This window comes from Bacillus rossius, chromosome 8 (genome assembly GCF_032445375.1).
Source record: "Bacillus rossius redtenbacheri isolate Brsri chromosome 8, Brsri_v3, whole genome shotgun sequence".
In the NCBI taxonomy this organism is placed as follows: Eukaryota; Metazoa; Arthropoda; class Insecta; order Phasmatodea; family Bacillidae; genus Bacillus; species Bacillus rossius.
The window spans coordinates 66,075,731-66,093,572 of NC_086336.1; the positions used below are offsets into that span (position 1 = coordinate 66,075,731).

The window sequence follows — 17,842 nt, forward strand, 5'->3', positions numbered from 1 at the left end:
CAGTGTTACCAAGGCAAGGAATTACAGCTTATGCAACATTAGAAATGGGAAATTTGTTTTGAAGAAAAATTGACACTTAAACATAATAAATTAAACGCTGCTTGAAGAGTAATTACGTAATATACTGAATTTTTTATATTTATATTTAAAATAGTTCTTTTGAGTGGTTAATTATTATTAGTTTATTTAGTTGAAAATTGACTTCACCAAGTTTTAGTTGAAGATAATTATCAAAAACTAAAAGAGTTATTTATTTATTATATTTAATTAGTAATAGTCCTGTAAATATTAAAATTTGAGTAATCGCGAAATAAAGGATTTTTAATTTTGGCGCTATAATGTTGTTGTAGTGGTAGCATTGACATTGAAGTTCCTGTTCCATCTCCATCTTGGCAAGAAAGCGTCGGTTTAGTTATCAAAATATCGTAAGTGGTATTACACCGTTAGTTCGATCCCGAACCGTTCGTCGAAGAATGTCTTACGATCGGAACGAGTGCCGCATCTACGTGGGCAACCTGCCGCCCGACATCCGCACCAAGGACATCCAGGACCTGTTCTACAAGTTCGGCAAAGTCACGTTCGTGGACCTGAAGAACCGCCGCGGCCCGCCGTTCGCCTTCGTGGAGTTCGAGGACGCGCGCGATGCAGAGGACGCCGTGCACGCGCGCGACGGCTACGACTACGACGGCTACCGCCTGCGCGTGGAGTTCCCCCGCGGCAACGGGCCGGCGGGGTTCCGGGGCAGTCGCGGCGGCTCCGGGGACCGCATGGGCGGGCGGGGGCGCGGGCCCCCGGCCAGGCGCACGCAGTACCGCGTGCTGGTGACCGGGCTGCCCCCGTCGGGCAGCTGGCAGGACCTGAAGGACCACATGCGCGAGGCGGGTGACGTGTGCTTCGCGGACGTGTTCAAGGACAGCACCGGCGTGGTGGAGTTCCTGCGCCACGAGGACATGAAGTACGCCGTGAAGAAGCTGGACGACTCGAGGTTCCGGTCGCACGAGGGCGAGGTGTCGTACATCCGCGTGAAGGAGGACTACGGGGGCGGCGGCAGTGGGCGCGGCAGCGGCGGGCGGTCTCGCTCCCGGAGCTTCTCCCCCCGGCGGCGCGGCTCGCCCACCTACTCGCCCGTGCGGCGCAGCTTCAGCAACTCGCGGTCGCGCTCCGGCTCCTACAACTGAGCCCTCCGCCCCTTGTCCCCTTGTCCCCTTGTCCGCCCGACCCCGTCTAGCGTGAGAACTGTGCTCCCTGCCGCACACGTGTCTATCCTCTGCTTGTTGCTTTGTTCCGTTCATCGTGATACGCAAGGCAGTGTTACAAACATTTTGAGAATGTACCCTTTTTAGAGTTACGTATAACATCAAATCATCTCTCCTTTAAGCCATTTGCAAAATTCCATTACTGCTCAGCTAATAGGTATATGTAATACCTGTTGTTCGAATTTCAATCAATTTCTGAAAAGAGATAAAAAGCTGCACAGTAACTTTGTGTGCTCATGTTATGTATGGTGAAGTCAGGACACACTCATCTACCTGTCCCTGTTTTTAAATAATCAACTGAACAAACACTTGCCTTTCTGTAGCATGATAAACTAGTACCTAAAGAAACACTGCAGATAGATGGGTGAACAATTCTCGCTCATGCTCTGGGAGGCGGAATGATGCAGATTTGCTATTTAATAATGTTGGGATAAGTCTAGAATTGCACTTTTGCAAGGTAGTTTACAAACATAAGCAACACCCAGGAAAATTCATAAACTGCTCAGTTAGGTAAACTAATATAAATATTTAACCATCTTGGTTATTATGTGCAAAGTTTTAATGTAATATAACAAGTAAAATTGTTTTATTTTTAGTAAGTCATGGAAATAATTAAACAATGCTTATTCAATTATAAGTCACTCATTGGATTTTGTTTATCTGTAGGGTTTGCGACATAGACCTTGCAGTCTGATTATGAACACAAATTTTGTGATACAAGAGACCGTAAACATCGAACAGGGTTAGTACGAATCCTTAATATCCTTAAAAAGTCCTTAACTTGTCTTTTATAGAATAAGGTCCCTTTCAAATTCTTCAAACTTCACTAAGAATCAATAAAAACTTCTTAATAAAGACTGATAGATTGCGAGTAATGGATAATTGTGGGTATTTCAATTCTCTTTTGATTCGGACTTGGCAGTAAACTACGTTTTGCGCATGCACAGTACAGTTATCACATTTTGGACCACGTGTTTAGGTTTTATGTAAATAAAACATTTTCAATTAGTTTTTTTCTATTTTGTATTTCACCTTGAAACTAAAAATATGTGTTTTACGTCTTGACTTGCAAAGAAAGTGTATTTAGTGATCAAATCAAATGTTAAGGTAACAAATTTTAGCTAGACACAAAGCTTGTGTTAGATATTGTGTTCCAGAGGTAATTCTGGACAAAAGGGCTTTGGCTGAAATCACTGAACTAACCGGTAATATTATTTTTAGTGATTTAACTACTAAACATTGTTATTTTCTTAAAGGTTTCACTGTATATATTCATGTAATTTACTGGAGAAGTGTGTTTAAAGTCTGTGAGGACTTGTTTGCGTACACGGGTTGTGCGTAGAGGCAATGGCGAATAACAGTCGCACAAATGTATTAAAAGATTGCATGGTTATGGTAAATTTTGAATGTTGCTGCTTATTTTGGAACTGGGTGGGTAATGTCGTGAATTACATTCTGAATGGAATCCAGGCTTAGTACATCCCCTTCCGTTTATTTCCCTGAATGGTGTTCAATATTGTGAAGCTTGTAGAGTTGTGTCTTGGAAATATTAACTAATAAGTGAAAGGTTAGTTAGGTCAGCTACAGTAACGTGTAAATTACAATTTTACAAGCATTTTACATGTTTTGAATTTAGCTGACACAACCATTTTTAACTTATGAAGTTAATATTCAACTTGTTAAATATGTAGATGGCCGATATTTGTTTAGAAAAAAAATTGTAAAATTCCAAAAATACTTTTATTCTATGCTTTTTATTTTTAACTTCCTCTTTTCATAAAACCCGGCGGAGATAAAATACAAATACTTTAGGAGATATTGTTGTTCTTATTTTGCAATACAAGACCTGTGCAATCATTCGACCGTCGCAATTTTTTTATTTTGCTGTGTGTTCGTGAATGCCTAATTAAAATTTAAATGGTTGATTAGGTCAGGTAGGTTACATTATAAATACTTTCAAACTATATTTTTTTGTGTGCTATATTGTAATAGTTAATTTATCTCACTTAGTTCTAATAAGCCATGAAATTCAACATTTGATAGTGAAACTTATATTATCTATTACTTAAATTTGTGAAAATTGCTGTAGGCTATTATGCGTTTGGTACTACGGAAGTAGTTATTGAAAAACCACGGTGAGACATGTGCACTGTGTTCTGTGCACTTGAGTGAGCTTGCAGTTGAACTGAGACTGGACGTTACTGTGTGCCCCTGATGGCGACTGCCTCTTCATTGGCTGGAAGACAGACGTCGGGATGGCGATCGGGAATATTGAGTATCAATGTTGTGGTATTAATATTTTGTCCCAATCACATTGAACTAGAATAAAAATATTTTGTTTCAATTTTGAAAACTATTTAATCGTACATTGATTGTACACCCGTGCAGTATAAACACCCTGTAACAGGCATTGATGCTGACATTGGCTCTGTCACTAGGGTATCTTCAAGAAAACATTATTCTTGTGTAAATTAGTCAAGTTATTTGTCATTTGGTCATGCATTTAATTTTCTTTTTATTGTTATTTGACTTTTTCTAATAAGAGATAATAAAAAATGTGTTAGTTTCAATTTTAAAAACTTAAGACGTATCAAGAACTCAATGTTACAATATTTAAATATATTTTCATTATAAGGAAATCAAGGTTAAAAGTTTTAAAATGTTGATATTCTTATATCAGTATTTTCAAGCCATTATTTCATTGTCATGTAATGTTGCCACCTCGACTCAGCGCTGAGTGGTTGGCTAACCTGCAGTGTCACTGGGGGAGGGGGGGGGGGAGTTAGAGCCGGCAGAGCTGTTCCACACATGACGATGTTGCCTTCCTGCTTTTGAAGAGTCTGTTCGCATGATCATGTTGTTTTATTAAAAATTTAAATAGTGTTGTAATAAATTATATTGTGGTTTAATGCACTACAATCACAGTCTGTCATTAATATTATAAGTAATAGAACATAAACTTCCATTTAACATTGTAATGAGTTTTCAAAAAAAGAAAAACATGTAGTTCAAATGAGCCAGTGTACATGGGGTGAAGGCCTCATGGTTAGTGTTGTGGAAGTAATTACTTGTATGTACTTGCATTTGACATAACAAGCCATTTGCTTTATCCTGTTTAACATTTTATTAAAAATGTTGATGTATTTTTTTGGGTTCAGTTACCTTGAGTAAAATGACTTGGCTTTAAGAGTTGATGTAAGCCCGTCGACAACGAGAGCAGTAAGGGTAACATCACCGATGGTTCTCGGTGCGGTGGGAGCAGGGTTGCAAACTGAAGCACAGTTCTCACGCCAACTTGAAATGTCCTTGCGTTGGTAACATGTACGTGTAGTTGTCTCTGTGTCCAAGTGTATCCGGGCATCGGGCATCTTCTTCTAATTACGATGCTATTGTTTTAGTGTGTGTTACCGCAGCAATAAAAACTAAACTTTTCTTTTAATCTGCACGAGATGAGTTTCTACTGTGAAAATTTTTGTAGGCTTAAAGTGTTTTGATGCAGGTTTTTAAGATATGATTTAGTTTCTCAATTGAGTTTATCTGATTAAATTTTTTATGAAAATGACAGTTTTGATCTGAAAGTAAGTAATTCATAATTGAAAGTCATTGTAAAATTATATGTGGATTTGCTAGCAGATTAGATTTTCTTGTAAGGTTATTCAATATCCCACATGCCAAAAGTTGCTTTGTTAATACTGCTGGGAAATTTATTTAGAATCTGCACTAGGCTAATTGTTTCTTTTTCAGTATGTTAAATGTTGTTTACTTGCAATATGTTTTTCAAGTCTGGTGTAGCTTTAGGAAATAATCTGCAGTCTTGTAGTATCTGCATGTTCAATGCACATGTTATTTGTAATGCTCGTCAAGTATGTAACTTCATAATATGTTTGTAATTTTCTCCTATGATGTAGATTTTTTTTTTAAAGAATGTAAGGCTGCTATGTTGACTTCATTAATTGGCATTATTGTGTTTTTTAAATATTGGTTTTTATAGAGAATAGCATCATGCAGAAGTGTGCAAATAGTGCGATGTATGTCAATCATTCCATGTCTTTGCCAGGATGTGCACCAAATTGGAGGATGTAGTTTCTTGGAATCACTGGACAAGACTGGAGCCGCTCCCAATCCATGTTAGGATCACGGAAGGTGGGACAGGATCGAGAGGACACACGAAGGATCACTTAACGCTGGAGTTGCTGGACGTGGGCGTCGCTCGTTGCTTGCTAGGATGACGAGTGGATGCCTCCATCGTTACAGGATCAGGATTCAGAGGACACGTGGAGATTGCTTCGCTTTTGTTGGACAAGATGGGACGTTCCGACGCACGTTAGGATACAGGAACCATCATTTTTCTCTTGGAGTAGGATTCAGGATTTGAAGGAGATGCCTGCGCCTTACCGGAGTCACACTTAATGCAATGGATCTCTTCAAAATCTTTGGACAAGATGGGATTTTCGTTCTCCATCCATTCATCATTTCTGGGATCAGGATTTTGGATTTAGGAGGAAAAACACCTAACTATTATATAATTTTATCAACACATTTACATGGGATATCTAGTGGAATTGTGAAAAAAATTGGATTTATCTTTATTTTGATGCATTGGAAGCAAGTACATTCATTACATGCATTATTTATTTGAGGAGACTTATTCTCGTCATGCACAGAAATTCATTTTCAAAATTTTTGAACAAGAAGGAACCTTGACCTTCAATGCATGTTTGATTGCCTTTCTCATTTCATGGAATCAGCACTTCGGAGAAAATAGTAACCATTTCATAACTGTAACTTTACAATGTATATTCAATAAAATTGTGGAGAAGATGGGACCGCCTGTCAGGACACAGTGGAATGGAGTTCTTGAACTACATCTGTAGTTTCACGTGGAAGGATGTGGTCTTGCTTGCATAGTCACAAGCACAGGATTTTCTCTCCAGGATGTTTGGACTAAGGTGGGCTTTAAGGGTCAGTGTGGTAGGACAGTGGAACTGTATCATTGTACCCGTAATCCCTCCATTATAAACATTCCATAGGTAGCCATTAAATTTACTCAGGATTTGTGCCAAAAACTGTGGACTGTCTGGGATTCATTATGCGTCAGTGTCTGCGATGCAATAAGACAGATCTGCAACTTAATGAAGCAGGACAGGACTGGAGAAATTGACGGACACACTCCGTGGCCAAGTCAATATCATTGCTGTGGAGTTAACACCGACCGTGTTGGCCGACACGGGCTGGCTGGATGCTCATACTTTCATTTTGTATACAGTTTCCAGCTAAAGGAATCTGGATTTTCGGAGGAAATTATATTTCGTAATTCATAATTTCTTGAAAATTATTTTCAAATAGTTAGGGAAGAAAAGAGTTACGCATGAACAAGATAGGATGCACCAAAACCCATGTGCTATGATGGCACTGAATGTTCTTGAACTGAACTCCGGGATTCAGAGGACGTGGATGATGTCTTGTTGCTGGCGAAGATGGCACACTGCTCAGTGTGCTCGTGGTTTCATGTCGGAACACATTTGGAGCGTGCTTGCGAGGACAAGCAGGGACAATCGCGCTTCGTAGTGCGTCGATCCTCCGTGCAATCAGGATTCAGGACTCTGGTACTGCAGAGACTTTGGGTTAGCATTCATGCATCGTAGTGCCTTTTCTGGATGAAAAAAGTGTACCTGCGAAAATTATGTGCCGCTATTTGGCACTGGACTGATTAGTTTCTATGAATCTGTTGAATTGTCTTAGGGCAGTAGATTTGTATGTCTCGTTTAAGAGATGGAATCTTCTAATTGTGTTTATAACGCTTTGTGATTGATATTTTATGAAAAAAATACAGGATTTTATTTTTTTAAACATGCAATTTCTTATTTCAACTTAACCATCTCGTATAAAAGCTTCCCTTCATATTTATTTCATTAATAATAAATTTACAGCTAATAACTCGTGAAAAATATTTGTGGCTAGAGTCAAAATTCCTTCAAACTTCATTTTGGTAGTAACATGCTGCATGGTATAAAAATTTTCCATGTTTAGTCAAGAAATTATTTCAGCTTCCAAGTGATCAGTTTATAGCTATTATAGATTTCAAATGCTTGTATTCAGTCATATCATTAGTGTAACACTTTGGGAATAAGTAGTGTGTGCATATAAATGTGTGTACTCCCTTTTCCAAATTCACAAATTTTTTGAGAGTTACTGAAGTCCAAATTGACATTCTGAAGAGAAAAAATTGTTAAGAAAGTGGGTTAAAAGACCTTATAAAATAATGGGTATTTGCTGTTTAAAGACAGTAGAAAAGAATGAGTTAGTTCATAGTTACGTGAAATATGCTTTACTTAACGTACACTGCACATTTATTTCTGAACTAGTATGCCTGGTTATTACAACTCAAATGCAAGGCTAAATATAGTGAATACACAGTGGCCCATGTTAGCAGCACAATTTAATTTATATATGGTCAAAAAGGATTTTGAGTTAGGCCAGAGCAGCAAGATCACAGTACGGCTGATGCATCCACTCAGCAATAAGTTAAGAAGGTTGGCTAAACTGATACGAACATAGGGTTCTTCCAATCATAGGTATCCCTTTGCTTAACGCCTTCTCTGACATGAATTTTACACATTTGTGATTCCTTCACATGTAGAGACTAGCCAGTCCCGTCCCACAGTTCTGTGGGAGCCTAGTTTGCGAGACGGGTGGGAGAGAATGTTGGCTGCGAGGAACGTTACATCTTAGGCCCGCGATCCTCTGACGATGGATGCTGATTGTCACGGATACCACTTCCATCTCGTGGATTGGGAGTACTGGAGTAGAGTTCATTACTGCTGTGGCTTCTGGTGAAGCATTGTTTCCAACTGCATTTACTAGTTAAAAATTGGTTTAAATACCGGGCAAAGATTTCAGGTCCAAAATATTATGTTGAAACCAGTTATTTTCTTAAGTATGGCTGTCCAGATATGTAATGAAAATGCAGTTTCAAGAATTTTTTCACCAGCATTGATGCAGTTTTCAAAAGTCACTTTTGCATTTGGTTTTGCTAGATTGTAGTTCAGTGTGGACTTTTTGCTGCAGGGAGCGAGAGATCACTGATTGTACGTGTGTTTGCTAGTGTCGACTTGTGGAGCCCTGCCAGCCGTTCAACAAGTGCTGTAGTTTGTGTTTCAAGAAACAACGGCATACTGGAGCCGACCTCTTTGGGGCTGTAGGGGACAAGTTAGTTGCCACGAACGTAAACTGTTAGGATTGGCCTTCAGTATTTCAGCACAATATTCCATATTGAGAGCTTGAGCTAAATTAATCTGGCATTAACGAAATGATAATCTGCTTGATGGACACAAATCAAATGATTTGTTTAGCAATTTTGGTAATGGAATGCATCTTGTGAAAGATAACAGTAGGTTTATGTAATGTAGGTTGTTAGGAGAATATGAACAATTTTTTTTTTTGCACACACAGTTAGTATGTAATGTGTTTTGGGAATAAAGGCCATAAATATTACTACTTTTTGTGTTTATAAATAAATTTGTGTCAAATTTATACTGTCCAGATTATTTGTATATTTTAATTAATTTCACGTTAACCCTGAGGAGATATTTTACATGTTTTTCCATTATACTTTTTAAACATTTTTGTGTCAAACAGGATATGTGCCAGAAAATGTTAGTACCTATATTTTTATTAGCAAAGTATTAGTTACCTCGGAGCCGGCACAACTCAAAACTATGTGAACATGCATTCTATAACTGATGTAGGAAATGTCCAGAATAAAATATGTTCAGTGAGCTGCTTCTATCTTCACTTAAGCTGAGCCTCAAATCAAGATACTTAAGTGTAACTTAAAAATGTACTCTATATATATATCTATATATATATATATATATATATATATATATATATATATACACATACATATATATACATATATATACATACAAAATGTTAATACTGTAATACAAGTTTGGTCATTGCAAAGGTTTGGCCTGGTTATGCAAGTACATTGGGTAAGAACATTTTTTTTTTTTATGGGTGTCTGAAGTGCAAACTGCCCAAAATTCTAGCTTTCCCGCATCATCTGTGAGAGTTTTTAGGATAAGGATCACATTTCTACTAGAGTCAGTCAGTAGTAAGTTTCAGCACAGGGGTTGTCCGAGTTGCCAGCAACTTGTAAAAATATGAGAGTGGGTGAACATGTGCATACCTTGAAAAGAAATCTAATATTCCCTAGCTTCCTCATTAACTAATGCAGGTTTTATTCTTTTGTTACATATAGTTAATTACGACCACATAAATGGCCTGTGGAAATATTTTCATATTTCAGTTCATCTAATTTGTTGGCAACCATATGATGTTGAAAATAATATTAACAGAAAATCCTATGTTGTTGCCAAGCCTCGCAAAATGTATTAATCAACCCAATTCGTTCCTAGCTGATATATTTAAATATGTACACACAACAACAAAAAATAAACTTATCCGTCATGTTGATGTAGTTCAAAATAACTGATACAAATGTATTAGAGCTAGAAGAATACAGCAAGGCAGAACCAGCAAACCCCTTGAGTGGCTAAGGACGGGATGCCAGTGTGGCCACAGGTGGTGTGGGCACACAATGCACACAGCTTCAGGAGAAACCACGCAGTTTGAAAACTGCTCAACATAACGAGTGGGGTGTGTTTAGGAAAAGCTTTTAAGAATACGCTGAAGGCGGATGAATAATTCTGTCCCCGTATTTTGTTTTTAAACTATGTCTCTAGGAGAGTGAAAATGGCTAAAAAAAAATAGTTTTCAGAATAATTTTATACATGAAACTCCCGGCACAGATTCTTGAATGCACCAGAGACTTGCGTTACACCTTCATCTTTATTTATCCACCGTTTAATGTTGCAGTTTCCGCTCAAAAACTTATATAGTTGCCCCATGTACAATCAGAAGATTGCACGCCAGTCCTCGGGGATGTGATGCCTCGCTGACCCACACACAAATCTGACTAGGCCCCTTAACACTGCACTTTGAATGAACTATGAGCAAGGACACTGACAAGCCTTAAGGGGCACCACTGGCTCCTGTAACACACGTATCCTGCGGCTAGCACGAGACCAGTGCAGTCTTCGCATCATTGATGTGCCGCTATGAGACTACAATGTGCCTCTATGAGACTGCAATGTGCCTGTGTGAGACTGCAATGTGCTGCTATGAGACTGCAATGTGCCTCTATGAGACTGCAATGTGCCTGTATAAGACTGCAATGTGCTGCTATGAGACTGCAATGTGCCTCTATGAGACTGCAATGTGCCTCTATGAGACTGCAATGTGCCTCTATGAGACTGCAATGTGCCGCTATGAGACTGCTACGTGCCTGTATGAGACTGCAACGTGCTGCTATGAGACTGCAATGTGCCTCTATGAGACTGCAATGTGCCTGTATGAGACTGCAACGTGCCTGTAAGACTGCAACATGCCTCTATGAGACTGCAATGTGCCTCTATGAGACTGCAATGTGCCTGTATGAGACTGCAATGTGCTGCTATGAGACTGCAATGTGCTGCTATGAGACTGCAATGTGCCTCTATGAGACTGCAATGTGCTGCTATGAGACTGCAATGTGCTGCTATGAGACTGCAATGTGCCTTTATGAGACTGCAATGTGCCGCTATGAGACTGCAACGTGCCTGTAAGACTGCAACGTGCCGCTATGAGACTGCAACGTGCCTCTATGAGACTGCAACGTGCCTCTATGAGACTGCAATGTGCCTCTATGAGACTGCAACGTGCCTCTATGAGACTGCAATGTGCCTCTATGAGACTGCAATGTGCCTCTATGAGACTGCAATGTGCCTCTATGAGACTGCAATGTGCCTCTATGAGACTGCAATGTGCCGCTATGAGACTGCTACGTGCCTGTATGAGACTGCAACATGCTGCTATGAGACTGCAATGTGCCTGTATGAGACTGCAACGTGCCTGTAAGACTGCAACGTGCCTATGAGACTGCAACGTGCCGCTATGAGACTGCAACGTGCCGCTATGAGACTGCAATGTGCTGCTATGAGACTGCAATGTGCCTGTATGAGACTGCAATGTGCTGCTATGAGACTGCAATGTGCCTGTATGAGACTGTAATGTGCCTCTATGAGACTGCAATGTATGACTGCATTTTCATCTTGAAGCAGGTTATTCTTGTCACAAAAATGTATGGGAAATTACAATGAAATGTTTTTATAACTGCAGCAATTTTTTGAAGTGGTTGTAGAACTTGGTTCAATTATAAACATTGTATGCTTATTTATCATCTTAAAAAAAAACTTTTAATTAGCGACAAACCAGTTCAGCTGAGACACAAAAGATGTATACAAGCCTTAAACATTATTATTCTTCCAATAAAAAGTCCTTCATAATTAAAACATGAATAACTTGACAAAAAAAATTTTAAATAGAAAAAATTTGTGAATTTTTTAAAAGTTAATTGTATAAAATTTTTCAAAATTTTTACCTGCATAACTAGGTCATAAGTACTAGTGTTGCTAATAAAGGCAATGCAAAATTGAAATTGAGAATACACAGTTTGTACACACTTTAGCATAACTTTTACAAACTTTCCATACTTTTTATTTTTTTATATTGACTTTTTAGTGATGCATGTCAGTATGTTCAGTGTGTGTCACACCGCATATCAAGCGATGGCTGACATCAGTGGCGTAGCCAGGATTTGTGTATGGGGGGGTGTTAAGAAGCATGCCCCCCCCCCCCCCGTATTAAAGTGGTGGGTCCTCCCCCGGGAAAATTTGGATTTTAAGGTGTAAAATAGTGCTATTTTAGCAGTTTTCAGTACTTAAATTTAAATATTGTAATGGTAAAAATTTTATTAATTTTAATATGAATTTGTTTGAGTGATGAATAAGAAATTAATTAAAGATTTGGTGCTAAGGGGGGGGGGGGTTAACCCCCCCCCCCCCCCCCCCCCCCGACTACGCCCCTGGCTGACATTTACGTGTCACTTAGTAGTTGGGTTTATCTCTAAAAACCTGAATGCAAATTTTGTAACAATTTTTCTTGCTTTCAGAAATTAACTGATAACAAACTTATTGCATCTTCAGTAGCAAGCACACTCAAAATATACAATTTGTGTTCAGATATTTAAAAAAATCTAGTTTTTAAACTTTTTAGACTTGTTTTGATTCTCTTCATAAAGAATTTCTTTATAAGAAACACAAAAGATTTGGTTCCTTTAGTTTTGTATGTCACAGGATGTTTGGGAATAGCAGGACGTTAATTCAATTAGTGGCAGAGAATTCCAAAACAAGCCATTTTTGCTTAGGAAATTATGTCCAGAAATGGAACCCTGCTAAGTTAAAGGCATAAACAGAAGTAGTATGCATATTTGAATTTTGCACGCATAGGGCCACAACTCCATTGGCTGAGAGGAAGAGCCATCAGCGCAGTGACGTTCAAATGCACTGCAAGTTAGTCACGTGCTGTAGCAACCAGCAGTCCGGTGTACAGCACAGTGGATGGTGGTGCTTGTTGTAGTTCAACATGTTTGCTTTGGGCTACTAGCAAAGTATACTGTGTAGAACATCATGTGGTTTCTGCATGGATTGGTCTGCACTTTCAACGTGCAATACAACAGCACCTCAGCAACATGTTTCCTGGACGGTGCGTGAGGCGTTGCCGCCTTGTTGGTCGCCGGGCTTGGTCCTGTGGGGCCACACTTAACATGAAGCTGAATAAAGTTCGTGGAATAACAACAATGCATAACAGCCTGCGAATATCTGTACGATGCACCACAAACACTCACTGCAGTGTGTGATGAGGCTTCGTTGTTGTAATGCCTGCACCACTTACAACATTTGTGAAGGTACATTCGACCGTGCAGCCGTGCTTGCACCAAGCAACCTGCAAGCCACTTCGCTGTGATTGTGCGCCTCTCAGCCTCCGAGCACTGCCTAAATGAGCGTGTGGGCTGCTGTTCAAACACCGTTATTCATCAGTGTGTATCATTGTTATGTTCACACAACAATAACTTGTAAAACAGTGTTCAGCGTGAGCCTTATAATTTTAGAACAGTGTTATCTCCTGCAGCGACTCGAACAGAGTTGCCAAGGGAGATAGGTTGGGTTTTTATCTTGCGAAGAAACTTAAAACAGTTTTGTGTACAAGATGCTTTTATTGGTTATGATATGGCACACGACAAACATGCAAACTTGGTAGTGATACGTCGCCGTTTGCTTCAATAGCTGAAACAGGTTTACTGCAAATGGCGGACGATCTCTGTGAACACAAATTACACACTTTTAATTTGATGCAATAATCTCGTAATAACAACAAATAATAATCCTGACGTTTAGCGATTATGTTAGCTACGGCAACAAACAGTATAAATTTGGTATTCTTTTTTCTTTGAATTAATTTCCTGTTACTACCAAAATTCCAAACTAGAGTTAACTTAACTCAATTATACACAATCTTTATCTGACACACAATTTAGAACATACAATTGCATTAGACTAAGACCTACGCCGCGTTTTGGGTCCGCCCTCCATTTTTATTATACTTCACATTTAAGTCAGATCCCTAGTGGCGCTTTCGCCTACACACTATTGAGGTGCGGCCAACTCGTCGTCTTTCTATTTCCGGTTATCCGACGTCTCAGTCCTGTCTCTATCAATTTACTATTCTATGTACAAAGTCAATTCCGGGTAAGTTTGCCAACGCTAGCTATAAACCCCTCTTCGCCATAAGCGGACGACGTCGATGTCGACTTCCACTCTCGTTGCGCTGACTCGCTCCTTCCCCACTCGCTGAGCGAGTGTCCCTAATTAAAAGTCTGCTCCCTTCGCTATTTTCCTTCAGGGGGTATTCGCCCACCCCTGAGGACTTCAAATTTGATAAGCAGCTTTTCACAAAATTACTCGCCAAGCGAGTTCCTACTCGCTCCGGGCGAGTATTGGTGGCGAGTTGTGGCGTCTGAGGTTAAGTCCGTTTCTTCTTATTATGTCGTCTGCGGCTAAGTCCCGGTCCAGTGTGAAAAGTTAATGTTCCACTTACTGCTTGTTGAAATTCGCCTAAGTCCCACCTCGGCTGCGGATGGAGGTGATAGACTCTGGAGATGGCGGCTCGTCCGCCGCAGGCAGAGTCCGGTTGTTGCCTCTCGATGCAGAGTGACTCTCTCTCGTGGCGGAGCAGCGATTCCCTTCTGCCCCGTGTGATGATTCTTCTAAGTCGGCAGCGGCGTGGTGTATCGAAGTTCCGGGCGTCGTGGGCGATGGCGGCAGCGTGACGAACTGTTGTCTTCTTCGGAGCTGTGTTAAGCCGAAGCCTCTGGCTGGCAGCCAGGCACCTTCTGCTTGCTGCTTGCTAACAAACCCGTATTTATACCCGGCGAACCCAGCATGACATCATCAAGTGCCAATCAGCGCTCACTGCCTTGTTGCTAGGGGCTCGGTCGACTTGTGAGTCTCGGGTTTTCCTGGGGCCTAGGAGTTATACAACCTCTTAGACTCCCGTGTATTGCAGTTGTCCTGCTTTTGGGGAATTCTCGTTAGGTAGGGTTTTCCTACCATAACAACAGGCGAAGTAAGAAATTAGTGAATTAACTGAATCAATTACTGATTTTTGCACTTAATGAGCTTATTTGAAATATCAGTATGAAGTACTATACATATGTACATATTTAAGCTGAAGTGATTGTAACTTACTGAGGGTGGTACTCACTTGTGTTTGCAGAGGAACGCGCATGCCTCCCCCCTGCAGGTCACCGGGCAGGCCACGCCCCCGGTGGAGAAGCCCCCGCAGGTCACGTCCAGTCGCAGGAACACCCCGCCGCTGGCCTCCAGCTACTGCAGCGCGCTGGTGGCCCGGCAGCACGCCCAGGACAACCTGAGGCACCGGCCGCTGCCCGACGTGCTGGACGACGCCACGTACCGCGCCCTCGAGGCACGCAGGCACGCGCGCCCCGGCCTGTCCCTGGACGTGACGCCCCAGGCGGCGGCCGTGGGCTGGCGGGGCCACGGGGCCGCGGGCCCCACGCAGTGCAGCAAGCTGCGCGTGTACCGCCCCAAGACCGCCGCCAGCTCCCACGGCCGTCCCGGCACGGACGTCAGTGTCGAGTCCCGACTCCCGCGCCGGGGCAACGTCTCGGAGATGCAGCTGGCCATCTGCTGGGACGTGAAGCCGCCCCCGGAGCAGGGCGAGCCCCGCCCCTCGCCCCACATCGACGGTAGCAACGGGAGCGCTGCCCCGGCCGTGTTCACCCTGGTGCACCAGGCGCAGCCCGAGGAGCAGCCGCGCTGCGGGAAGCCCGGGGGCTGCTCCCCCGACCACAGCCTCCCCTCCAGGGGCTCCGCTGGCTCGGGCCCCAAGAGCGCCTGGGCGGACGAGCCGACACGGCACACGACCACCGACGGAAACAACAACCTCACCGAGGCCCAAGAGAGCGGCGGTCCCGACATCCGAGAGAACGTGGCGAATGCAACCGGGAGACACGGTTCGGGCAGCTCCCGGGGGCGGACGGGCAGTGCCGACGGAAGGAAGCGAGCGGCCACCGCCCGCAACTCCGCTCGTAACAGCGCCGACTCGGCAGAGTCAAATGCGTCCCTGAACAAACAAAAGCACCACCGCAGTTCGCCCAACCTCGCGGGCGGCGGAGAGCGGCACGACCACTACGTCCCGGGCGAGGTGGCGTGCGCGGACAAGAAGAAACTCCTGCACGCTCGGCCGTGCATCGCGTGCGAGCTGAAGGCGAGCGGCGGCCCGACGCAGGAGCGACCTCGCTCCGACTACAAGATGGCGTTCAAAGCAGGTAAGCCCGGCAGCTCGAGCAGTAGCGGCAGTGGCCGGCCGCAGACCAGCAAAGTGCGCGTGCCCAAGCCGCGGGCGTTCCTCAAGCGCAACTACTCCATTGACACGCTGGCGCCCCCTTTTTCCTTGTGGCCAGGCAACACCGGGCAGGACTATCCCGAGCACTGGCGCCTGGCGTCTGTGTACCAGCACGCCTACAAGCCCCCGGAGGCGCGCAAGAAGCCGCTGCTGGCCAGCGTGTACCAGTGACTCCGCGAGGTTTGTGCCCTTGCCACCACGCTTGGCACGGACGTGCAGTATCGCTACGTTCTCGCTTGTTTCACGTTTCTGTTTTAGCCCAGCACTTCCTGTATCATGCATCTCGCACACTGCCATGTTCAAGTATGTACATGCTGTACATACGGCCATACAACGCTTGATATACTCTCAGCTGCAAGCGTGCGTATTTAATTCTTAGTCTTGTCTGTTGTTCCCAAGTTGTTCCTTGAAGTTTCTTCAGCTATTACCTCTTCTTCAAAGGGAGTCATCATTCTGTCATGTGAGGTTGTGAGTAGTAAACATATATCTGCAAATTGTAAAGCGAGTTCATCTACCTCACATGCATGCAGGAATTTTTAAAAATATTTTTATGCTAAACTTGCCTGTAGTGTTGTTTGCTTTTACAAATATTCTTTTGAACATGGGTGTGCTGTACATATTCAGTTTATATTTTCATAATGAAGCCACAGTTGCTGTTATCATGATGTATTTTCCCAAAAATGTGTGCTTTTGTGCTTTAGTCTTCAGTGTCCTTCCTCCCACGCGCTTCAAGGTCTCCACACAGCATCAAAACCTGCAGAGTTCAACACTTATTGTATTGTACAGTTTGTTAAAATGTTTCATACTTATTATTCACTCCTTTGTAAAAAATGTAATAAAAACTTAAACTTCTGCTTAAGCTTGTGTTAAATATTGTGTTTAAACTTTTGTTAATGCATACTTCTATGTAAATTGAAATGAGACGTGAAAATTCCACAAACTACATAATTAATATGTTATGTAAAGACAAAATTATTTCTTTTGCATATTTGTTGCATGCTAGCAAAACATAATGCTACATGATCATTAATATTATGCCTCGATCCAACTACATAAAACATCTGTTAAAACATTTCTCAAGATATTTAAAATTTTACACTAATTAACATAAAAAACTTTTTGAAATGGAAAAACTGTAAGTATATATAGGTGAACTGAAATTAAATATTTAAACACACAGAATTATTTAGTTAAGAATGGTTTTATTCCAAATGAATGGTTCAAGTACTGTTGATGTCCTCCTCTTCTCGCACCCAGCCCTCTTGACAGAGAGCCAGCAGGGGTGGAGGAGGTCGAACTGCTGGTCTGGCCCCACGTTGGGCGCCAGAAAGTTTGTGATGATCCCGTCTCCTTCTCTCGCACCGATGTCTCTCTTGGGTGAGAGCCTGGTATCGGGTGGAGAAGGTCCAAGCTGCTGGTCTGGCGGCAGGATTCACACCCGGCTGGTATGCAGGCGAATAGCTAGTGGGGTGAGGGATGGGACTAAACTATTTATTGAAAATAATGTCGGTATTTTACACGGAACTTTTATTGACCTGAATTGTCCAAACAGTTCAATTGGTAGCCTGCGTCGGCTTTCACAACATACACTGAATTGAAACACGGTACACCCTATCGTCCAGAAAGGGGGGGGGGGGGGGGGAAGGGAGACAAATTCCCTAGGCCGAGATAGGTCCTCGGATGGCCTAACTCGCGAAGGAGGGGTGCGAGCAGCA

General features: G+C 42.3%; 2 protein-coding genes across 2 annotated transcripts; both read left to right on the forward strand.

The window, feature by feature from the left end:
• The first annotated feature begins 377 nt into the window (after positions 1 to 377).
• LOC134535132 (serine/arginine-rich splicing factor 1A) lies at positions 378 to 9,035 on the forward strand. The gene has a single exon (XM_063374075.1). It carries the CDS (start codon positions 474 to 476, stop codon positions 1,176 to 1,178), a length of 705 nt encoding a protein of 234 aa, XP_063230145.1. The 5' UTR covers positions 378 to 473; the 3' UTR covers positions 1,179 to 9,035.
• Positions 6,734 to 16,986, forward strand: LOC134535402 (uncharacterized). Its single transcript, XM_063374476.1, has 2 exons — positions 6,734 to 6,862; positions 14,952 to 16,986. The coding sequence occupies exons 1-2, from the start codon at positions 6,734 to 6,736 to the stop codon at positions 16,296 to 16,298; spliced, it is 1,476 nt and encodes a 491-aa protein (XP_063230546.1). The 3' UTR covers positions 16,299 to 16,986.
• The last annotated feature ends 856 nt before the right edge of the window (positions 16,987 to 17,842 follow it).

Coding starts and splice junctions, on each gene's coding strand:
- LOC134535132 (XM_063374075.1), top strand. CDS start 474: ATGTCTTACGATCGGAACGAGTGCCGCATCTACGTGGGCAACCTGCCG.
- LOC134535402 (XM_063374476.1), top strand. CDS start 6,734: ATGGCACACTGCTCAGTGTGCTCGTGGTTTCATGTCGGAACACATTTG. Junction 6,863..14,951: donor AATCAGGATTCAGGACTCTG/GTACTGCAGAGA, acceptor TAACTTACTGAG/GGTGGTACTCACTTGTGTTT.